The sequence below is a fragment of the Amblyraja radiata genome, chromosome 13 (assembly GCF_010909765.2).
Source record: "Amblyraja radiata isolate CabotCenter1 chromosome 13, sAmbRad1.1.pri, whole genome shotgun sequence".
Lineage (NCBI taxonomy): Eukaryota > Metazoa > Chordata > Chondrichthyes > Rajiformes > Rajidae > Amblyraja > Amblyraja radiata.
In genome coordinates, this window is record NC_045968.1 from 59,819,325 (window position 1) to 59,844,993 (window position 25,669).

The 25,669-nt window shown below is 44.4% G+C and overlaps 1 protein-coding gene across 2 annotated transcripts in view; it reads left to right on the forward strand.

Moving 5' to 3' along the window:
- Window positions 1–25,669, forward strand: part of clcn2 (chloride voltage-gated channel 2) — a 462,683-nt gene that overhangs the window by 82,115 nt on the left and 354,899 nt on the right. For both annotated transcript variants that reach the window (XM_033032183.1, XM_033032184.1), the window contains exon 2: window positions 1,797–1,953. In XM_033032183.1, the coding sequence (XP_032888074.1) occupies window positions 1,797–1,953 (157 nt within the window). The remainder of the gene's footprint in view (window positions 1–1,796; window positions 1,954–25,669) is intronic.

Sequence of the window (25,669 nt, forward strand, 5' to 3'; positions counted from 1 at the left end):
CCGCAAATGTATGATATCACAGTATAGAAATTAACCTTTTCCATACTCTTTCCCTTCCCCACCTCAAATATAAGTGATATTTTAAACAAGAGGTAAATGTCTTCAGCTTTGTGATAGTTCAGTGTCAAGTGAATTGGTTGCAAACCTGGTATGTAAAGTATATTTTGCATTTATATAGATTCTCATGTAGTTTTTTTTTAATAGTCATAGTTGTAGGACAAAGAATTTTACCTCCCCTCCCCAAATCATGTCACTGGAGTTGATTGCCACATACATCTTCCTGTGAGTGCAGATCTACTTTCCCATCATAAAACATGTTTTATTATTTTGGAATAAACTCAACGAGTCAGGCAGCGAGGGATAGATTGGGTAGATGCATGGAGTCCCTTGCCCAGAGCAGGGGAATCGAGGACTAGAGGACATAGGTTTAAGGTGAAGGGAAAAAGATTTAAACCCCTGTCCCACAGTACGAGTTCATTCCAAGAGTTCTCCAGAGCTTGCCCTGATTCGAACTCGGAGATTTACGGTAATGGCCACTCATCGGTACTCGGGGCTCTCGTGGACATTTTTCATCATGTTGAAAAATCTTCACGAGTCTTCCTGTGTTTACCTGCCATTAGCGAGTCTTCCTGAGTACCTGCCGTTAGCGCTAAGAGACGTCCCCGAGCTCCGACGTGCCCGTTACGTTCATTCTCCGTGCTTACCACCAGTTTGATTTTTTTTAAACTCGGGAGAGCTCTTAGAATGAACTTGTACCGTGGGACAGGGCTCTTAATAGGAATCTGAGGAGTAACCTTTTCACACAAAGGGTGGTGGGTGTATGGAACAAGCTGCCAGAGGAGGTAGTTGAGGCAGGGACTATCTCAACATTTAAGAAAAAGTTAGACAGGTACATGGATAGGACAGGTTTGGAGGGATATGGATCAAATGCGAGCAGGTGGGACCAGTGTAGCTGGGACATGTTGGCTGGTGTGGGCATGTTGGGCTGAAGGGCATGTTTCCACACTGTATCACCCTGACTCTATGACTCTAAAAGGAATAGGTGATGTTTTGCCTCAAGACCTTTCTTCAGACTGAGAGTCAGGGGAGGGGGAAACAAGAAGTATGAAAATCTACAGAACTAATCAGAGCCGGCATCGATGTCCAAGGAGCCCACAATGGCTGTGGAGGAGGTGATAACGAAGGAATCTAAACAGTGAAATGACTCGGGTAGGGGAGAGGCGGAGAGAGAGAGGGAATGCGAGGGTTATTAGAAATGAGAGAAATCAATATACATCCCGCTAGGTTACAAGGTGCCCAAACACAATATACCTCATGTGTCTATCCTTGTGTGAACCAACATCTCCAGTTCTTTCCTCCACGTTTTATTATTTGTTGCTCCCACCCATAAACTGGTTCATTCACGACAGCTAGCTATGCATTTTTATCAAGTAAATGAGAATTAAAAACTGGGTTAGTCCTGGTAGGTAACTGGTGTTTTGTCCCAAAACGTGATGGTTTCAGTTCTACAAAATGTGCCAAAAATACAGTGGTATTGCAGCTATAATCATTCCCTGCAACTACATCTGTCATCAACAAATGCAGCCAAATCTTAATTCTAGGCATTTATCTTGCGTGACATTTATCCGCAGTTGGCCTCGATTGTCGACTAACGTTGACGGAGCAATGCTTGTCAAATCAGCGGAGGTGATGGTGGCTGGGTGTAGGGGTGGGAACCTTCCCCATCATTGTTGTGTTAACCATGTCTCTCCTGTTCATACGGGGTACTTGATTCTGCCTTTCCATTTTATTTCTAGATGTATGGCAGATACACCCAGGACTTGGGAGTATTTGCCAAAGAAGAAGCAGCCCGCTTGCGGCAGGAGAAGGGTCAGATCCGAGTATTTTCCAGAGACCATTCGAAGCGCGCCGAGTTGATAGAGTACGATCGAAGCCGTTGTGCTAGATGTAAAAGTAAGTCATTTAAAATCAAATATATGTCGCTGTGTGCTGAAGCTATGAAAAAAGAAGCAGCTAATATTAATGCTGTATTGTATGAGGCCAAACACAAATTGGAGGTAACTAGTGTTTTCGTTTGGGCAGCCTGCAAGTCAGCGGTATGAATATTGATTTCTCTAACTTCAAATAACCCTTGCATCCCCCCTCTCTCCATCCCTCCCCCACGCAAGTCGTTGTACGAGGTTCAAAGTCATCTTGTTGAGTCTCATTGTCTGTAACTCATTTTCACCTAGGCCTTTATCATTGTTACTTTTTTGCATATCTTTCATTCATTTGTTCTATTTCTCTCAACATCATAGTCTATATCCCTTGTTTCCCTCTCCCCTGACTCTCAGTCTGAAGAAGGGTCTCGACCAGAAACGTCACCTATTCCTTTTCTCCAGAGATGCTATCCGACCCGCTGAGTTACTCCAGCATTTAGTGTCTAATACTTTATTTCATACAGATTGTTTAACTGGCCCTGATGTAACCGAGCATAAGTTCTTAAAATAATTTACCATTAATTCACTGTAAGATGATTGGGAGTCAGTGATTCAAGTCAACATGTTAAAAATCTTAATAAAAAGTTAGTGGGCCAAATTCTTTAGCATTTCATTAGGTGAAAATGTTATTGTTTAAATTGAATTGTCTTTTTTATGTGTAATTCTGAAAGATATTGTGGTGTGGAGCTTTGGTAAAGAAACGTTATTAAATGAACAATGTGCACTTTATTGTCTTACCTGATCTTAGTATTTAATGGATAAAGTTTACTGCAGAACATTTCAAACTGTTCCCAATAAACCACCACCATTAATTCAAACCCATCATGAATCAAAGGATGGAAAAGTATATATCTTAGAATATTTCTTCAAAATATTAGTGGCTTTTTTTCTGGTACAAGAAGGGATTTTATTTGTTGTTTAATTTGGCCTGAGATGACTTTCTCTGCTGCAGGGAAGTGGTAAAGGAAGGCAAGTATTTTAGTCATCCTGTGTGAAAATTAAATTGGATTGGGCAGTCAATACTACGGTGGAGGTAGTGCTGAGCATTCTGATGCACACAAAGGCAGACAAATCTGGGCCCGATCAGATATATCCCAGGACACTGTGGAAGCTAGGGAAGAAATTGCAGGTTCCCTGCCTGAGATTTATGAGTCATTATTAAATAAGGCTGAGGTGCAGGAAGACTGGAAGGTTTCAGATGAGCCTCTATTTAAGAAGGGCTGCAGGGAACAGGCTGGGAACTATAAGCCAATGAGTCTAACATCTGTGGTCGGAAAGTTGCTAGAGATTTTTCCGATGGATAAGATATACATGTATTTAGCTAGACAAGGGCTGATTAGGGACAGGCAGCACAGTTGTGTATGTGGGAGATCGTGTCTCATGAATCTGTTTGAATTAGTTTTTTTAAGATATAACCAAAAAGCTGGTTGAGGGCAGAGCTGTAGACAATATCTATATGGACATCAGCAAGGCATTTAACAACAAGGTTCTGCATAGTAGGCTGCTCTGGAAGGTTAGATCGCATGGGATTCAAGGAGAGCTAGCTTATGGGATACAACATTGGATTCATGGAAGGAAGCAGGGGGCGATGGTAGAAGAAATGTGTCGGAAAGAACTGCAGATGCTGGTTTAAATCGAAGGTAGATACAAAATGCTGGAGTAACTCAGCGGGACAGGCAGCATCTCTGGAGAGAAGGAATGGGTGACGTTTCGGGTCGAGACCCTTCTTTAGAAGTTGTTTTTAAGACTGGAGGTGTGCATTAAGAACATTCAAAGCATGAGTAAGTTTGCAGATGACAAAACAATCTAGCGATGATGATTACCAAAGGTTACAGCAGGGTCTTGATCAGTTGGGCAAGTAGTCAGAGGAATGGCTAATGGAGTTTAATGCAGATAAATGTGAGGTGTTGCATTTTGGGAAGTCTAACCAAGGCAGGACAATAAATGGTAGGTCTCTGGGGAGTGTCGTGGTGCAGAGGGATCCAGGAGTACAGGTACATGTTTCCTTGAACGTGGCATCACTGGTAGCGAACATGGTCAAGAAAGCTTTCTGGATATTGTCCTTCATCAGTTAGGGTTTTGAGTATAAACTTTGGGGACTGTACAAGGCACCGCACAAGGCCACAGTTGGAGTATTGTGTACATTTTGGTGACCCTGTCATAGGAAAGATTTTGTCAAGCTGGAAAGATTACAGAGAAGATTTACAAGGATGTTGCCAGAACTTGAGAAGCTGAGCTATAGGGAGAGGTTGGGCAGGCTGGGAATGTATTCCCTGGAGCATGGAAGGATGAGAGGTAATTTTGTAGAGGTGTATAAGATCATGAGGGGAATAGATTGCATAGATGTACAGAGTTGTTTTTACCCAGAATAGGGAGAATGAAGAAACAGAGTATATAGGTTTAAGGTGAGAGAGAAAAGAATTAATAGGAATCTGAGGGGCAACCTTTTCACACAGAGTGTGTGGAATGACCCGCTGGATGAGGTTGTTGAGGTGGAAACAACATTTAAAAGACATTTGGACAAGAACATGGGCCAAATGTGGGCAGATGGGACGAGTGTAGATCGGGCACCTTGCACAGCATGGGCTAGCTGGGTCGAAGGGCCTGTTTCCATGTTGTATGACTCTATGTACGTCTAATCAAGAAATACAAACAGGAAGAATGGGATAATCCCTGTGAATGGAAGATTTCCCCCCCCCCCCCATTTTCTATGTGATTAAATGACCTAGCAGACATTTAATTAGCATTGTTTGATAACTTTCACATGCCTTTTTCCCCCTCGTCAGCTAAAGTGATATATTATTAGTATTTAACTCTAGCTTCCCAATATTTGCAACATCTTACTTTATAATCCCTTGTGTTAACATTACAAGACCCTGCCTTGCAACACAGTTTGTGCCTCAAGTACATTCTCATACCAATTGATTTTTTATCGAACTGAATTTTATTTGAAGTTATTCCACAGCAACACAAGTTTCTGATAAGGTAGATAATGAAGGTTAGAATTTTGTTTTAAATCCAGTCAATGGCATGGATACATATTGATTAAACAACGGACTGATTTTGATTGGTATTATTCATAAGGTCATGTGATAGGAGCAGAATTTGGCCATTCGGCCCATCAAATCTACTCCGCCATTCAATCATGGCTGATCTATCTTTCCCTCTCATCCCCATTCTCCTGCCTTCTCCCTCTGACACCAGTACTAATCAAGAATCTATCTATCTCTGCCTTAAAAATATCCATTGACTTGGCCTCCTCAGCCTTCTGTGGCAAAGAATTCCACAGATTCACCACCCTCTGACTAAAAGAAATTCCTCCTCATCTCCTGCCTAAAGGAACATCCTTTAACTCTGAGACTGTGCCCTCTGGTTTTATTCTCCACAGGTTCTGCTTAAATTCATTTGCCCATTATTGCTGCATTGAATGAATACATTACATCTTAATATTTATCTTTATATTAAATTAATGTAAGCACCGTGTAGCCTTGTTTTAAATAAATGAAAGATATCTTTAAAAAAAGAATCCCTTATTTAAAAAAAAAATCTAAATATGCCAAAAAATACTTGAGATTAGTTTTTTTAGCCACCAAAGAAACACAGCAGAAACTCTCAAAGGTGATTAATTTATCCTGAAGCTGTGGCCAGTTTGTATGTAATGCCGTTCTCAAGCAATTATTTAAACGGAGGCAATCTGTGATTAATATTCTACACTCCTTTGTGTTAGTTTAGCCAATTTTGGATGAATAGTGCAGAATAACACAGTGTACTTGAGTGGAAACTCCAGACTAGAGTGAATTGCTTCACAAACAAGCCATGGAAGTGTGCTGCCTTCCGGAATAACTTTTCATTTTGGCTGGAACTTTGAGACACAAAGAAGATGCTATTGGTTCCCTAAGGCAACGGCAACAAGGTTCACACACAAAGAACCATTGATTGTGGACCCCCAGTGTTGTTGAAGATTGTTAATACTCACCTTCCGTCGGCCCTGTATGAGAAGTGACATTACACCTTATTTTGGATGCCACTGTTGTTTTGATGACCGTAATGACTTATAGCAAGGACAGAAGGTCTTTTCTAATCGGCAAGATGTGACCCTGGCAAAAATAAATATATAATAGAATGGATTGTGCAGAGCATTTGCAGATGGGGGACGCTTCATCCTTGGTGGTCTGGTGGTGGATAAGGAAGGTTTAAACTTAAATATCAATTACTTTCTGACAAGACATAGCATTACTGCAGAGCAAAGTACTGAGAGTATGTGGATGTTCATTAAAACAATCAGTTGGTTCAAATGATTGATCCCCTGGCTGTAGGTCTGCAAGCCTTGTTACATGCTTCACTGAATAAGCTGCATGGATTAAGTAGAGGTTCTTGAATTGGGGTACATACGATAAGCTGTGATATTTGCAGTGCCACAGCAGTAGAGTTGCTGCCTCACAGCGCCAGAGGCCCGGGATTGATGCTGACGAGGCGTGCTGTCCATATGGAGTTTCTACATTCTCTCTTTGTCCATCTCGGTTTTCTCTGGGCCCTCCTGTTTCCTCCCACATTCGAAAGACGTGCAGGTTTGTAGGTTAATTGGCTTCTGTAAATTGTCCCTAGTGTGCAGGATGAAACTCGTGTATGGTTGATTGTGCACTCAGTGGGCCGAAGGACCTGTTTCCACACTATATCCCCAACCTAAACTAAACATGCATTCAACCAGAACATCAAAATTGAGGACAGAATTAGCCGCTAGTCTCCCTCCTTGGACTTCTTTTCCAGTACAGTTTCTTCCACTGCCTGATCCAGCGATTCAAAATATAGAACAGAGGATGAAAATATATTTTATAATCCACTGAAGACTTAAAGCCATGCTGCTTGGAATTCTGGCAGTGAGGGAGAACAGATTTCCATCACCTCTCTGTGGGGGACAGAACAAGCCCCTAAGTACTGCATTCAGAGCAAAAAATGATTTGTGGTTAGGCCAGGACAAGGAATGCTGTTAGAACCCTTGGTTATGGACTTCCCAATGGATGTCTGGGACACTTGCAAGTAGCAGAGCTTTGAATGTAGACATTTATAACATGCTTTTCATTTGCCTCACATTCTGGAGTATCTTGAAGTCATTTGGCAAAGTAAAGATTATTTATGTCACCAGTCTACAATTGGTATAAGGATTTTGCTTAATAGAATTTGGATGAATCTTTTATATGTTTAAAGGCTCAGCTGTCTGGATTTAACTGTTTGACTGGTGGTCGTTGCTATTGGTGTTATTGGTCTGCTACAGAGGCCATTTTAAATTGTGCTCCTCTAGTACACGACCAAGACATGGGTAGTATGCATCACAAAGAGAGATTAGGCATGTGATATCTATTAAGAATGCCTTGTTTTTCAGTGGAATGCCATGAAGCTCAACGTTTAGGAATTCCACCCACCGTACACTAGAGACTAACTGTTGGTTCACATTCAATGGATATGAAAATGACTTTCCACATCCATGGCATTGCAAAATCACCTTGCGTTCCAATTCATAATTCGTCATCAAAGTTAATTGTTTTGTATTGACTCTGAGAAGAACACATGGCATGAAAAAAAGAGAGATGAAACCAGGTGTGCTGTCGGTGGGGGAATGACATATCAAGGTTGAGGAGCAGTACTAGGCAGGGCTATGCTACTGAGCCTGGTGCTGAGGCGACATCAGGCAGAGTCATAGTGGTGGGTGACTCGAGAGTTAGGGGTGCGGACAGGAGATTCTGCGGCAGCAGTCGAGACTCCAGGATGGTGTGCTGCCTTCCTGGTGCCAGGGTCCAGGACGTCTTGCAGCGGCTGCACGACATCTCAAGGGGGAGGACGAGCAGCCGGAGGTTGTTGTGCATGTTGGCACAAACAATATAGGTAAGAAAAGGAAAGAGGTTCTGCAATATGAATATGTAGATAAAAGGCTGAAAAGCAGGACCTCCAGGGTAGTGATCTCTGGTTTGCTTCCAGTGCCACGTTCGAGTGAGGGTAGAAACAGGAAGATGGGGAGATGAATGTGTGGCTGAGGAGTTGGTGCAGGGGGCAGGGATTCAGATCTTTGGACCATTGGGATCTCTTCTGGGGCAGAGTTGACCTGTACAAGAGGGATGGGTTGCACCTCAATTGAAGGGGAACCAATATCCTGGCGGGCTAGTTTGCTAGTGCTACATGGCTGGGTTTAAACTAGATTGGCAGGGGGGTCAACACCCTATACAGGACCAAGGCAGGTGAGAGCTGACATCATTACAGATGGTGATGAAAGAAGGTTTAGTGGACAGAATAGCCAGGAGGAAAGTCAAGGAGCAATGTTGGTTTGAATTGCATGTATTTTATGCGAGAGACCTGACGGGTAAGGCAGATGAACCCAGGGGGGGTGTGCGACTGGGATGCTTTGGTCATTACAGAAACCTTTTAAGACTGGTACAGGACTTGCATCTCAATGTTCTAGGGTACAGGTGCTACAGGAGAAATAGAGGTGATGGTGAAAGATAACCTTGTTACCGTCAGGCAGACGATACAGGAGCATGGCTGCACATACCACCAGACTTAACAACAGTTTTTTACCATCAGGTCATCAGGCTTCTGACCTCATAAACACATCATATATGTTGATTATTTTATTTATTATTGTCTTTTATCTACCAATGTCACTTTTATCTTATCTTATTTGATCTTATGTTTATCCTTGTAATATCATTGCCAAGGTGACCCGTTGTCTTGTCAAACACATTCCATTGTATCGTTGACCCTGTGTTAACCTACATATGACAAATAGAACTGAACTGAACTGAGAAGGGAGAGTTGTGTTATTTATTAAGGAAGAGGTCTGAGCAGTGGTCAGAGATGACTTTACTGATTGTTGATCTAGTGAGGTTCTATAGGTGGAGCTGAGGAACAAGAAGGGGATGATCATCTTGTTGGGGGTGTACTACAGATCCCTGAATAGTCAATGGGAATTAGAAGAACAAATATGCCAGGAGATTGCAGACAGCTGTGGTCAAATAAGGATTGTTGTAGTAAGGGATTTTAACATTCCCAATATTGACTGGAACTGTCAAAGTGCAGAAGGTTTAGACGGGGCAGAGTTTGTCAACTATGTTCAGGGGCATTTACTCAGGCAATGTGTAGATGGCCCTACATAGGCAACACCTGATCTAGTCTTAAGATATTGGGACGGGCAAGTGGATTAAGTGTTTGTGGATGAGCCTTTTGGGACTGGCGACCACTTTATTTTGAGGCTAAAGATAGTTATGGATGAAGACAGGGTGGCCCCATGAGTTAAAATTCTAAAATGGGCAAGGCTGACTTTGAGGGTATGAGACAGGACCTCACTCAAGTTGCTTGGAGCAGGTTGTTTGAAGGAAAAGAGTGTCTGGGAAGTGAGATGTTTTTAAAAGTGTGCTGACAAGAGTCCAGGGCATGCATGTTCATGCTAGGTTGAAGGGCAAGGCAGGAAGGCCGAAGGAAGCTTGGATGATGAGAGCAATTAAGGCTCTAGCCATGAATAAGAAGAAGGCATGGGGCGGGTATAGGCAGCTGGGATGAAGTGTATCCCTGGAGGAGGTTTGGAGAAGCAAGCTAAAAAAGGAAATGAGGAGGGTAAAAAGGGTACATGAGGTAGCCCTGGCAGGTGATATCAAGGATAATCCCAAGAGATTTTATGTACATAAAGAGAAAAATGGTAACCAGACAGAATGGGGCTCCTCGGGAATCAAAGTGGTTAACTGAGGAGAAATACAGGAGGATGGAGGAATTTGGGCCAATCAATGGAAGTGTCTTGAGAGCAGTCAGCGTTTCGGCCCAAGAGGTGCTGAAGGTACCATTGTGTATGAAGGTAGACAAATCTCCAGGGCATGGTCAAATATATCCAAGGACACTGTCAGAAACTAGAGAGGAAAATGCGGGAGCCCTGGCTGAGATTTGAGTCGTTATTAAATACAGGAGAGGAGCCGGAAGACTGGAGGATGGCAAATGTTGCGCCTCTATTCAAGAAGGACTGCAAGGAAAAGCCTGGGAACTACAGGCCAATGAACTTAACATCCATGGTCATAAAGTTACAAGAAAGTATTCTGAGGGATAAGATGTACATGCATTTATGGACAAGGGCTGATTAGGAATAGTCAGCAGGGTTTTGTATGTGGGAAATAATGTCCATCAAAAATGTGACCAAAAAGTCTGAAAGGGTTCTGAATGAGGTGGCTTTAGAGATTGTGGAGGCATTAATAGTGATCTTTCAAGAATCACTATGGTCAGGAATGGAAATTTGCAAATGTTACTCCGCTGTTTAAGATGGGAACGAAGCAAAAGAGGGGAAACTATAGGCCTGACTTCAGTGGTTGGTAATATATTCCATTATAAATATTATGATGAAATATGCCAAAGTCAGCATGGATTCATGAAGGGGAGATCTTGTCTGACAAATCTGTTGAAATTCTTTGAAGAAGTATATAACAGGACAGACAAAGGAGAGTCAGTGGATGTTGTATACCTAGATTTATATAAAGCCTTCGATAAGGTGCCACACGTGAGGCTGCCAAGGAAGATGAGAGCCCACGGTATCAAAGGGCAGATAATAGCATGGATAGTGGGTTGGCTGGATGGCAGAAAGCAAAGAATGGCAATAAAGGGAGCCTTTTCTGGTTGGCTGCCAGTGACTAGCGGAGTTCTGCAGGGGTCGGTGTTGGGGCCGCTGCTCTTCATGTTGTATACGCAAAGAGTAGGAGTAAACGGGTCCTTTTCACAATGGCAGGCAGTGACTAGTGGGGTACCGCAAGGCTCAGTGCTGGGATCCCAGCTATTTACAATATATATTAATGATCTGGATGAGGGAATTGAAGGCAATATCTCCAAGTTTGCGGATGACACTAAGCTGGGGGGCAGTGTTAACTGTGAGGAGGATGCTAGGAGACTGCAAGGTGACTTGGATAGGCTGGGTGAGTGGGCAAATGTTTGGCAGATGCAGTATAATGTGGATAAATGTGAGGTTATCAATTTTGGTGGCAAAAACAGGAAAGCAGACTATTATCTAAATGGTGGCCGACTAGGAAAAGGGGAGATGCAGCGAGACCTGGGTGTCATGGTACACCAGTCATTGAAAGTCGGCATGCAGGTGCAGCAGGCAGTGAAGAAAGCGAATGGTATGTTAGCTTTCATAGCAAAAGGATTTGAGTATAGGAGCAGGGAGGTTCTGTTGCAGTTGTACAGGGTCTTGGTGAGACCACACCTGGAGTATTGCGTGCAGTTTTGGTCTCCAAATCTGAGGAAGGACATTGTTGCCATAGAGGGAGTGCAGAGAAGGTTCACCAGACTGATTCCTGGGATGTCAGGACTGTCTTATGAAGAAAGACTGGATAGACTTGGTTTATACTCTCTATAATTTAGGAGATTGAGAGGGGATCTTATAGAAACTTATAAAATTCTTAAGGGGTTGGACAGGCTAGATGCAGGAAGATTGCTCCCGATGTTGGGGAAGTCCAGGACAAGGGGTCACAGCTTAAGGATAAGGGGGAAATCCTTTAAAACCGAGATGAGAAGAACTTTTTTCACACAGAGAGTGGTGAATCTCTGGAACTCTCTGCCACAGAGGGTAGTCGAGGCCAGTTCATTGGCTATATTTAAGAGGGAGTTAGATGTGGCCCTTGTGGCTAAGGGGATCAGAGGGTATGGAGAGAAGGCAGGTACAGGATACTGAGTTGGATGATCAGCCATGATCATATTGAATGGCGGTGCAGGCTCGAAGGGCCGAATGGCCTACTCCTGCACCTAATTTCTATGTTTCTATGTTTCTATATTAATGATTTGGACGAGGGGATTGATATCTTTGTGGCCAAGTTTGCAGATGATACGAAGGTAGGTGGAGGGGAAGGTAGTGTAGAGAAAGCAGGGATTCTGCATAAGGACTTGGACAGATTGGGAGCGTGTGCAGAGAAGTGGCAGCTGGAATACAGCGTTGCAAAGTGTGGTAGGAGGAATAAATGCGTAGACTGTTTTCTAAATGGGGTGAGAATTCAGAAATCGGAGGCGCAGAGGGACCTGGGAATACTAGTGCAGGACTCCCAAAAAATAAATTTGCAAATTGAATTGGTAGTAAGGAAGGCAAATGCAATGCTGCCATTGATTTCGAGGTTAGTGGGATATAAAAACAGGGGATGTAATGCTGAGGCTCTATAAGGCACTGGTCAGATGCATTTGGAGTATTGTGAGCAGTTTTGGGCCCCATATCTCAGGAAGGATGTGGTGGCGTTGGAGAGGGTCCAGAAGAGGTTTATGAGAATGATCCCATAATGATTAGGTTAATGTATGATAAGCATTTGAAGGCACTGGGCCTGTACTCGCTGGAGCTTGGGATGAGTGGGTACCTCATTGAAGCTTATCGAATAGTGAAATGCTTGGATAGAGTGAATGTGGTGAGGATGTTTCCACTAGTGGCAGAGTCCAGGACCAGAGGAATAAGAGGATGTACCTTTAGGAAGGAGATGAGGATGTTTTTTTATCAGAGGGTGGTGAATCTGTGGAATTCATTGCTGCAGAAGGCTGTGGAGGCCAGGTCAATGGATATAACCATATAACCATTATAACAATTACAGCACGGAAACAGGCCATCTCGGCCCTACAAGTCCGTGCCGAACAACTTTCTTCCCTTAGTCCCACCTGCCTGCACTCATACCATATCTTTAAGATAGAGATAGATTAGGAAGGGTGTCAAAGGCCCAGGCTCAAATCCTGACTACGGGTGCTGTCTCTGTGGAGTTTGTACGTTCTCCCTGCACACTTGAAAGATGTACAGGCTTGTAGGTTGATTGGCTTCAGTAAAAATAGTAAATTCTTAATATGTAGGACAGTGCTATTGTACGGGATGATCGCTGGGCGCCTGTTGCACTGTATCTCTAAAGTCAAGGGGAGAAAGCAGAGGAATGGAGTTGAAAGGGGAAGCTAGATCAGCTACTGTATAGGGCCTGTCCCACTTAGGCAATTTTTTAGGCGACTGTCATAGTCGTAGCAGGTCGCCGAAAAACCAGCGACAGGACCCCCCCTACGGCAATGTCTACGACAAGCTACAACAACCTACCACCTAGTCGACGCCAAGCTACAGCAAGCTACCGACAACAGGCGACCCATTAAGACGTACACCTACGACCACACCTACGACAACCTACGACCATGCAGGCGACAACCTATGACAACTAAAGTCAACCTACGTCCACCTGCGACAAGTCTGAAGAAGGGTTTCGGCCCGAAACGTCGCCTATTTCCTTCGCTCCATAGATGCTGCTGCACCCGCTGAGTTCCTCCAGCAATTTTGTGTACCTTCCACCTGCGACAAGGTACGACTCTGTCGGCAACAATTGAAGACAATTCAGTCGCCAGTACCTGTCGCCGGTGGATGTAGGTTGACGTAGGTAATCGCCAATGGAATTCACCGAAGTCAGCACCTGGTGACAACCTATGTCACTAGGCGACAACCTACGACAGCTCCTACGTCAGGAGGAGTCAAGCTATGCTCATTGGAGTCCACCCACTGTCGACGAAAATTTTTGAACATGTTGAGAATCCAGCGGAGACCAGAAAGATGCTAAGACTCTTTGGGCGACTGAGGAGACGACTCACGACCATACAGGCGACACCCCAGCAACCATCTGGCGACAGCCTAGTCGCATGTAGTCGTCTAAAAAATAGCCTAAGTGGGACAGGCCCTTGTGACTGAATGGCGGAGTAGACTCGATAGGTCTAATTCTGTCCCTATGACTTTGAAAAAGGTTCATGAACACAGAGCTGTAGGTGTTGCATATATGGCTTTTAGCAAGGCATTCGACAATGTAGGCTACTCTAGAAGATTAGATCACATGCGGTCCAAGAAGAAATAGCAGGCTAGATAGAAAATCCTTCATGGAAGGACGCAGAAGGAATTGGTGGATGGCCGTTTTTGGACTAGAGGCCAGTGACTAGTGGTGTGCCTCTATGTACAGAGAAACATAGAAAATAGGTGCAGGACGAGGCCATTTGGCCCTTCGAGCCAGCACCGCCATTCATTGTGATCATGGCTGATCGTCCCCTATCAATAACCCGTGCCTGCCTTCTCCCCATATCCCTTGACCCTACTAGCCCCTAGAGCTCTATCTAACTCTCTCTTAAATCCATCCAGTGATTTGGCCTTCACTGCCCTCTGTGTCAGGGAATTCCATAAATTCACAACTCTCTGGGTGAAAAAGTTTTTCTCACCTCAGTCTTAAATGACCTCCCCTTTATTCTAAGACTGTGGCCCCTGGTTCTGGACCTGCCCAACATTGGGAACATTTTTCCTGCATCGAGCTTGTCCAGTCCTTTTATAATTTTATGTTTCTTTATGTTTTTATATGGCTGTGAATGCACAAAGCATGATTAATAGGTTCGCAGATGACACTAAACTAGGTGGTATTGTGGATAGTGAAGATGGTTGTCAAAATTTGCAGCAGGATCATGATCTGTTGGGCAGGTGGGCTGGGGACTGGTTGATGAAATTTAATTCAGATATGTGTGAGGTATTGCATTTTGGGAAGTCTAAAATGAGCAGAACCTGCACAGCAAATTGCAGGGCTCTGGGCAATGTTGTGGGGGAGAGGGGTGCAGGTACATAGGTCTTTGGAAATGGCATCACAGGTAGATAGGCTGGTCAAGAGGGCCTTCATCAGTCAGAGTATTGAGTATAGAGGTTGCAAGGTCATGTTGCAATTGTACAAGACGTTAGTGAGGCCATATTTAGATATTGTGTTCAGTTTTGGTCACCCTGTTATAGGAAAAATGTTGTTAAGCTGGAAAGGATGCAGGGAATATTGATGGGGATGTTGCCAGGTGCAAGGGGTTGAGTGTAGGGAGAAGTTGAGGTGGCTGGGACTTTATGCCTTGGAGTGTGGAAGGGTGAGTGATGATCTTATAGAGGTGTATACAATCATGAGAGGAATAGATTGGGTTGATGCACAGAGTCTTTTACCCAGAAATGGGGAATGAAGAACCAGAGGACATAGGTTTAAGTTGAGGGGGGTGAGGGGGGGAGATGTAATAGCAACCTGAGGGGGAACCTTTTTACACAAAGGATGGTGGGTATAAGGAACGAGCTGCTGGAGGAAGTAGCATAGGAAGGTACCACATAATGTTTTAGAGAGATTTGGACAGGTACATGAGCAAGCACAGGCAGGTGGGACTAGGGTAGATGGGGCATGTTGGTCAGCTGGGGCAAGTTGGGCTGAAAGGCCTATTTCCACATTGCATGTGCTGGTTTGTTGGTTAATTGGCCACTGTAAATTGTCCTTAATGTACAGGGTGTGGATGAGAAATTGGGATCACATGGAACTAATGTGAATGGGTGATTGATGGTCAGTGTGGACTAGGTGCATGGTGTAGGTCACTAGGTGCATGGTGTAGGTCACTAGGTGCATGGTGTAGGTCACTAGGTGCATGGTGTAGGTCACTAGGTGCATGGTGTAGGTCACTAGGTGCATGGTGTAGGTCACTAGGTGCATGGTGTAGGGCACTAGGTGCATGGTGTAGGTCATTTGCCTTTTGAAAGCCTGTGTTCAGCACAAGGATGCATTGTGTGGACATGTGGACATTTTAACACAGTATCTATCTCCAATGTACTGCAGCCTGATCACTGGTTAGCCAGTTGCTAGGACTGTGCTTGCATCCAGTAGGAGGCTGCAAGCTGGCATCAGAGGGCAGATAAAGTTGTGGGCTGGAACAGGGCACTGTTGGTGAGGTGAAAGTGAGGGTTATTGAAATGGAAAGACCCAAAAATGATTTTGTTGAGCTTTAGTTTAGTTTAGAGATACAATGCGGGAACAGGCCCTTCGGCCCACTGAGTCCGTACTGACCAGCGATCCCCGCATATTAACACTACCCTACACACACTAGGGACAATTTACACTTATAACAAGCCAATTTACCGACATACCTATACGTCTTTGGAGTGTGGGAGGAAACCCAAGATCTCGGATAAAACCCAGGCGGTCACGGGGAGAACGTACAAACTCCATAAAGACATCACCTGTAGTTGGGATCGAACCCGGGTCTCTGGCGCTGCAAATGTTGTAAGGCAGCAACTCTACCGCTGCACCACCGTGTCGCCCAAAAATGCTAGCTTAAATTTTGCTCGCTACAGAGCAAGTCCAATTCTGCCATGGTTATTAGGATCGCTCTCAAAATGGTGCCAGTTTCTTTCATTATTGAGCAGGAGACAGTGTGTAACCATACAATTTCCACTGCACATCTCTGCATGTTATGGACTTTATTGTTTACCCTGAGGCCACTGTCTCGTTAACTTCACAGGAAGCACACACTTGCTTATGGAAGTGGACATTTACATTGCATGTGACCTTAACAAGTAATTAGTGGGAGTTCCTGAGAGGAGTTTTCCTGCTGCTTTTACAGCTGGTTGTGTCTTTGGAATTAACGATCATCTGGTGGCCTAAATTATTTTGATTAACAGTAATAAAACCCTCGTTCATCACTGCATTTGACAGTGAATGATCATTGGAGGTGCTCAACCTGACATGTTTTCAAATGACAAGCGTTTAAGATTGACATTAACATAATTATTTAACCCAGAGTTTCAATGAAAATAATAGGACATGGCTTGTTTTGTTTTGTTTTGTTGAATGTCCTCTTAAGTTTCAATGAAATCACAATGAATTCACATCATCATTTTCTTCTTTCTGAAAGATAGAACATTGAGTGATTTGCTCTTAGAAATTCTCGCAAATATATATTTATATATATATTTACACAAATATATCTTATTGTGTAAATTGACACTAATATATATCACTCACTAATATATATTTACAGATAAGTATACATTTACTACAAAGATATATTTCCTTGGTTTTGGACAAACACATCAGAAACACCAGGATGATACTATTTTGCTTTGCAGGTTTTTGTTCATTCTGAATCTATTGGTGTCAGCAAAGGGTTAATGGGCCTGTTCTAAATCTGGCTGCAATGGTTCCCCTTCCAGGCATCGTAGGTACTTAAATCAACACACAACCTATTTCACACGGCTAGTGATAGAACAGGAATTGTCCACAATGCTTGTATCGAACATGCTGCCTCGTTGATCTCATTTGCCTGTACATGATCCACATCCCTCTATTCCCCGCACTTCCATGTTTCTATTTACAAACCTTTTAAATGCCACTGTTGTATCTGCTGTGTAATGGCAATGCGTTCCAGGCCTCCATCACTCTCTGTGTAAAAATACTTGCTGCTCTCATCTCCATTAAACTTTGGATAGACACAAAATGCTGGCATAACTCGGCAGGACAGGCAGCATCCCTGGATAGAAGGAATGTGTGACGTTTCAGGTTGAGACTCTTCTCCGCCTCCATTAAACTTTAGGAGTTTAGGAGTGTGGTTGACATGACATGTTTTTAATCTGCCAATGGGGACTCATAATTGTTGCTTATCGCTTTCTGAAATCAGATCTGACGTGATCCGACCCACTAAATCTAATGTGCGGCTGCAGGATCTGAAGTGTACCAGGTCTGTAATTATCAGTCTGATCCATACATACACAACTACTACTGTTGTGTCTAACGCACTTTGATAATTAACAACTATTAGCTTTACAACTTGTAGATTGAAATGACATATGTCACAAACTGGAGTCTGTTCATTCCAGATAGATGGAAGGCTATTCAGTCCATTGTGTGTGTGCCATCTCTTTGAAAGAGCCTTTTGCAGATTTGATACAGCACAGAAGGAAGTCGAAGAGATACAAGAGACTTCAAATGCTTGAGTTCTGAGGAAAAATCTAAGTGAAAATAGACACAAAAAGCTGGAGTAACTCAGCTGGTCAGACAGCACCTCTGGAGAAAAGGAATAGGTGACGTTTGGGTCGGGACCATGAAAGGGAAATGGCGAACTTGGGAGAAAGGAAGGGTGGGAGATGAGCATAGGGAGGAGGAGCAGTGTAACTGAGGTGCTATCTAAGCAAAGTGTGAGATGCTGATCTTCCAGTTTGCTTGTCACCTCACTCTGACAGTGGTGGATATCCAGAACAGAAGATTGGTGTTGGAATAGGAAAGGGAGTTAAAATAATTTGCAACTGGGAGTTCCAGCAAGCAGGTCCCAAATGCCACAGAAAACCATTTGGCCCACCGAGTCCTTACTGCTCCATGCAAACCCATCCCACTCCCCAACGATAGACACAAAGTGCTGAAGTAACTCAGCGGGTGAGGCAGCATCTCTGAAGAGAAGGAATGGGTGATGTTTCGGGTCGAGACCCTTCTTCAGACTAGTGTCTATCTTCGGTTTAAACCAGTATCTGATGTTCCTTCCTGCACATCTGCAGTTCCTTCCTGCATATCTGCGGTTCCTTCCTGCACATCTGCGGTTCCTTCCTGCACATCTGCAGTTCCTTCCTGCATATCTGCGGTTCCTTCCTGCATATCTGCGGTTCCTTCCTGCACATCTGCGGTTCCTTCCTGCACATCTGCGGTTCCTTCCTGCATATCTGCAGTTCCTTCCTGCATATCTGCGGTTCCTTCCTGCACATCTGAGGTTCCTTCCTGCACACCTGCAGTTCCTTCCTGCACATCTGCAGTTCCTTCATACACATCTGATGTTCCTTCCCACACATCTGTAGTTCCTTCCTACACATCTGCAGTTCCTTCCTATACATCTGCAGTTCCTTCCTGCACATCTGCAGTTCCTTCCTACACATCTGCAGTTCCTTCCTGCACAAGGGTCGAGACCATTCTTCAGATTCTTCAGACTGTTCTTTGGGCAGACCTGGAGACAATCTTTTTCAACCATCTTTTATACCCAGCAGTCGGGCTTTTATTGAATTTAGTGGCCCTTGGCTTAGCCACAAGCCAGTCATTTGCTTCCAGATGGTTCATGTTGTGGTGTAGATGGAATGCGTGGGGAGTTTTCACTGAGAATGGGAGGGTAGAGCCTGCTGCCCCCCCCCCCCCCCCCATATCTGATGCACGGTTGCATCCAGATTGTCATCGGGTGGGAAGGGCAGGGGAGCAAGATGTGAAGACGACCCCTTCAGAGTGAGAGTGTGTGAGTGCGAGAATATATTACATTTTATACCAAGCCAATTAACTTACAGACCTCTACGTTTCTGTGCGAGAAAACTTGAGCTTCCCGGAGAAAATCCACGCAAGTCCTCGCAAGTCAACGAGGTTCTTCTGCAGTTGTATAGGGCTCTGGTGGGACCACATCTGGAGTATTGTGTACAGTTTTGGTCTCCTAATTTGAGGAAGGACATCCTTGTGATTGAGGCAATGCAGCATAGGTTCACGAGATTGATCCCTGGGATGGCGGGACTGTCATACGAGGAAAGATTGAAAAGACTAGGCTTGTATTCACTGGAGTTTAGAAGCATGAGGGGGAATCTTATAGAAACATATAAAATTATAAAAGGACTGGACAAGCTAGATGCAGGAAAAATGTTCCCAATGTTGGGCGAGTCCAGAACCAGGGGCCACAGTCTTAGAATAAAGGGGAGGTCATTTAAGACTGAGGTGAGAAAAAACATTTTCACCCAGAGAGTTGTGAATTTATGGAATTCTCTGCCACAAAGGGCAGTGGAGGCCAAATCACTGGATGGATTTAAGAGAGAGTTAGATAGAGCTCTAGGGGCTAGCGAAGTCAAGGGATATGGGGAGAAGGCAGGCATGGGTTATTGATAGGGGACGATCAGCCATGATCAAAATGAATGGCTCGAAGGGCCGAATGGCCTCCTACTGCACCTATTTTCTATGTTTCTATGTTTCTATGTTTCTATCCGCCTTCCTACACATCATAATCATAATCGTAATTTATTAGCCAAGTATGTTTTGCAACATAGGGACTAAGTGGACACAGTAAGTCGGGCCAAGACCCTTCTTCAGACTGAGGTCCCACTCCCATAAATCTATACACTCCACTTCCACTCTTCCCCCCTCCCCTGTCTTCTCCCCATAGCCCTGCACATGGTTTCATTTTTCAAATTACTCACACCCCTGTTCATGCCTTGCAGCCCAACACAAGTTTATTTGTACTGCCCCATATAACTTTTGGGTATTTGCAGACTATTGTGCTATAACTGTGTTTGTGTCATTCCTTAGTACTAATGAGTTAGATGTTGTCCCCAGTTGCTGTAGGATACTCTTTTCTACAGCATTACAATACACTTATTTACCAGCCCCCTGGCCAGTTTCTATCCAGAAATATGTAGAGTCCACTTCTGCCTGTTTTCTTATCCATATCTTTGTTGTTGCTATAACATTGTTGAAAATTGCCACAGGCACAACAACTTTGCTTCTTCAACTTACAAAGTACTTCTTGCATTAACACACAGACTTTGCCAACCTATCTTGGTGGTTCATTGTGGGTCGAAGGGCCCATTCCTGTGCTGTACTATTCTTGTATTCTCCCCGTTAGTTTCCATTGAAACACTTCCTATTTCACCCTTTGTTGCTCTTTACCTCTTTCAATTTGTTTTTTAATTGCAACATTCCTTCATGAAATGTCCTCTGGTTGATGCCAAGGTCATAGTATGTCCTTGTTTACTCTTTGAAACGACTGATAATCTTGAGCACCTGCACTGAAATGTGGGATGAACTCTCAGCGCTGTTAAGGTGAACGCTCCCAGTAGATCTGGTCCCGCTGCATAACAGCAGACCCTTATCCATTGCATGCAATTACATAACAACTATTTCTGCTGGACGTTTACATTTCCTGCTCCTGATTCCAGATACCATATCTTCACCTCCAGCAAAGGACACGTCTGAATATTTCACCAAGATGCAGCACAGAACGCCACAGGAGATCCTTCTTCCCTGTGACTATCAAACTGTGCAACTCCTCCCCCATCAGTTGCGGGGTAGACTGAGACTGACTCCTCTCACCCCTACAATAGACAATAGGTGCAGAAGTAGGCCATTCGGCCCTTCGAGCCAGCCCACCATTCAATGTGATCATGGCTGATCATCCCCAATCAGTACCCCGTTCCTGCCTTCTCCCCATATCCCCTGACTCTGCAATCTTTAACAGTCCTATCTAGCTCTCTCTTGAAAGCATCCAGAGAACCTGCCTCCACCGCCCTCTGAGGCAGAGAATTCCACAGACTCACCACTCTCTGTGAGAAAAAGTGTTTCCTCATCTCCGTTCTAAATGGCTTACTCCTTATTCTTAAAGCCCTGACAACATCCTCAGAATCTTCTGTCCACACTTTCCAGCTTGATGTCATCTTTTGTACAGCAAGGTGACCAAAACTGGAACTAGAGGGCTTCAGGTATGAAAAGACATTGTATAGTTTGGGATTGTTTTCTCTGGAGCACAGGAGATTGAGGGTTGACCTTATACAGGTTTATAAAATCTTGTGGGGCTTAGATAATATGGATGGTCATAGTGTTTTCCCCAGGTTAGGGAGTCTAAATCTAGGGCAGCACAGTGGCACAGTGGTAGAGTTGATGCCTTACAGCGCCAGAGACACAGGTTCAATCCTGACTACAGGTGCTGTCTGGACGGAGTTTGTATGTTCTTCTTTATCTGCATGGGTTTCTCCAGGACCATCGGTTTCCTCCCACATTTCAAAGATGTACAGGTTTGGTAAATATGTAAATGGTGCCTAGTGTGTGTAGGGTATTGTTAGTGAGCAGGGATCGCTGGTCGGAGTGGAATCAGTGGGCCGAAGGGCGTTGTATCTCTAAACCGATAAACTGAACTAAACTAGAGGGTACATGTTTACGGTGATAGGGGAAAGAGTTAAAGGGTATCTAAGGACAAGTTAAAGAACATGGTACATGAATAGGAAAGGTTCTGCAGGAAACGGAGCCAACGCAGGCAAATGGGACTAGCTGAGGCAGGTGGTTTGTTTGGCATGGATGAGTTGGGCTGAAGGGGTTCTTTCTCAGCTGTATAACTTCACATCTCTAAGATCCAGCTGTGCGCAGATGGGTAAATGCTGGCGTTCCTTAAGTGCTCTTCCCACTCCAGATGGCAGACTGTGGCTGTGCGATGCCTGTTTGAAGTGGGGAGTGATGATTTACCACCACTTCATCCTGTGCTTGCATATATTCAGCTCCGTCTTTTGCTGAGATTCTGATGCCAATGTCTTGTATGTACAGTATTTAACATCAGATTTTGTTTCTCATGCGGACTATTCTTTTGTCAAACCTGGCCAAACCTGTTCTTACTGGGCCTTCAGTTTATCCACTTGTTTTACTTTAAGGACTCACTGAATAGTTTAATTTAGTTTAGAGATACAGCGTGGAAACAGGCCCTTCGGCCCACAAGGTCTGCACCGACCAGCGATCCCCACAAACATACACTAGGGTCATTTTGTTAACATTTATACCAAGCCAATTAACCTACAAACCTGTACGTCTTTGGAGTGTGGGAAATCGAAGATCTCAGAGAAAATCTATGCAGGTTAAAGGGAGAACATACAAACTCCGTTCAGACAAGCAGCCGTAGTCAGGATCATACCCGGGTCTCTGGTGCTGTAAGGTAGCAACTCTACCACTGTGCCACCCAGATACTTCTTGTCTGGATTTTTCTTATCAGTCTGAAGAAGGGTCTCAACTCGAAACATCACCCATTCCTGCTCGATCAGAGATGCTGCCTGTCCCGCTGAGTTACTCCAGCATTTTGTGTCGACCTTTTATCAGATGGTTCATATGCTCAGGCCCCTTCATGCAGAAAACTGCTTTGAAAGTGCACAACGTCAACCTTATTTCCCAACACTTTCCAATACTTTCTAATACACTGTTCAAATGAACGGCACAATTTGACAGCTCCTTGAATCACAAACTGACATAGTTAATCCCCAATGCAATTTTTGCTGAATGCTCCTGCCATCTGCTGGCTAAGCACTGTTACTGCAGTACATATTCTTTTCCCCTGACTCTCAGTCTGAAGAAGGGTCTCAACCTGAAATGTCACCCATTCCTTCTCTCCAGAGATGCTGCCAGACTTCTTGAGTTACTCTAGCACTTTGTGTCCATCTTGGGCGTAAATCAGCATCTGCAGTTCCTTCCAACATATTATTAATGTTCATTTCAGCAGAGAATTAAAAATCTTACATCATATGTGAAAAATATTTAAGAACATAATAAATACCATTTAACCATGTTGTATCTGTTAATGTCAGTGAATAATTCCAAAGTTTACTGGCCTTCTATTTCTGTTTGTTGCTTTTCTGGCTATTATTGGAGGGTTATGGTCTGAGTGCAGGTAGATGGGACTAGGGGAAAATAAGTGTTCGGCACGGACTTAAAGGGCCGAGATGGCCTGTTTCCGTGCTGTAATTGTTATATGGTTATATTTACAGTTTTTCAGTGATCTATGGTTAAGCTTAAAATTGTTATTCCATGCTTTCCTTTGACATGGAAGAAAGCCATTTCACAGAACAATCCTATTCCCACTAATTTTTCCTGCAACCTATTCTAATCACATTCCCATTTTGAAGGAATAAAGTTACCAGATATTATCTCAAAAGATTTTTTCTTATCCATTGGATGGCTCGGTGGTGCAGCGGTAAAGTTTCTGCCTTACAGCGCTTACAGCACCGGATACCCGGGTTCAATCCCGACTACTCCAAAGTTCTTAGAGGAGTTTGGTTGCCTCCCACACTTCAAAGACATACATGTTTGTCGGTTAATTGACTTGGTATAAATGTAAAAATTGTCCCTTGTGTGGGATAGTGTTAGTGTGCGGGGATTGCTGGTCGGTGCGGACTTAGTGGACCGATGGGCCTGTTTGTGCCCAGTGCTTACTATCCTCGTGAAGGGAATGTTGAACTATGTTCTGCTGTTGTTCTTTTCCAGAAGACTCTCCTCCAAAGGCACTCTATAATATTGTGGGTAGTATTCTCTTCCATGTATACCACCGGTGCATAGCGTGCTGGAAGTGTCTGCCATTCAACCCATTGCCCGTGATAAAAGTGAGAGGATGAGTCTATGTGCACTTTCCAGTTCTCAGTCTGTCCAATCTTGATTGGTGCAGTATGGAGACAGTCCAACACAACTATTCCATAATACATCCTGAGGGAAAGTTGACTGCGTCTGACATGTTCTATAATTCAGATGTCCAATAATAGCAAAAGACAGACTAGTAAGGAAATTATTTCTTATTTTGAGCATCCTGCTTGAAGGAATAATTGCTGCAGATAGCCTAACGAACCTTGATCAGCATCAGTTATTACAAGTGTGTAAGAGGCTCCTCATATAACAGAGGGTGATGATGGAATGTTTTTTTTACAGACTGGAGGCCAATAAGTAGCAGTGTGCTTCAAGGGTTGGTGCTGGGTATCGACCTCTGTTGTTTGACATCCGTATCAAGGATTTGCAACAGAATGTACAAGGTTCTGTTAGTAAGTTGGCAGGTGACACTAACATAGGTGGTATCATAGACACCTATTATAGACACCTAGCATTGTCTATTAACTAGAATTACGACAGGATCTGATGACAATTAGAATTTAATTCAGACTAGAATAAGAGTCACAGGGGAGGCCTGGTCCCCCAATGCAATATTCCACCTCTCCACCAATTCCAATATTCCCCCACACACTCATGGCCCCCAACGGGGCAGGCACGGCTGTTGGGTTCCAGGTGTTACGCCCCTGATCCCCCCTCCCCCCCTCACCCCCCCCCCCCCCCCACTTCGCCCCTTGCCCTCTCCCCCCCATGCACTAACTCCATCCCCCCGTAAAACTCCGCCCCCCATCCACTCTTAGCGGCCCTCAGGCGGCACAGCCATTCCCGCCATTGGGTTCCCATTGTGACGTAGAACACGCAGGTATTACTGCGCAGGCACAGCTGACGGGCACGGCAAGTGGAAAAGGGATTTATTAAAGCTTAAAATGTGAATAACTCTTAAAATATAACAACAATTTAAATGTTAAAAAGGGGAGATTTATTCAGTCCATTCTTTCTTGTTGCATCTCTTGTTGCATTCTGCAGCAGGGGGTGGGGGTCGGCTTCAGGAGGGGGCTGTCGGGGGCCGGTGGGGGAGAGGGGAGCGTCCTGCAGCCGGGGGAGTGGGACGGCTTCAGGCGGTCGCCAGTGGGGTGCTTTTTTGAGGGCTAGTATGGGTGTTGTGGGCCGAAGGGACTGGTTTCCAGAGGTCCAGTATGGACATTGTGGGCCGAATGGATTATTGGGCTAGTGTTGCAGCTGAGGACAGGGAGACTTCAGGTGGGGACCGGCGGGAGCGTTCTGTGGCTGGGGGAGGGGGACGGCTTTAGGCTGGGGTGGGGAAGCACTGCCGTAGCCTGCCGCTGCCATGTCCTGCCGCTCGGGGGGTGGGGGGGGGGGTGGGGAGGTGATGTGCGAGAAGGGGATGGGGTGTGTGGGTGGGGGTGGTGAGCATTTTGGACTCACAGTTAGTCAGCCATGGCTTATGGACTCACAGTACACTCAGCCACGGCTTGGGGACTCACAGTTCACTCAGCCACAGCTTGTGGGCTCACAGTTCACTCAGCCACGGTTTGTGGACCTCTGGACTCACGGGGGTGGTAGGGTAGGGGTGGTGGGGGTATCAGATTCAGATTCAATCTTTATTGTCATTGTGCAGTATACAGTACAGAGACAACGAAATGCAGTTAGCATCTCACCCAGAAGAACGAACATAGAATAATGGAACAGCACAATATATATATATATATATATATATGTACATACATTAGCAATAGTGCAATTTTTCTGGGGGAA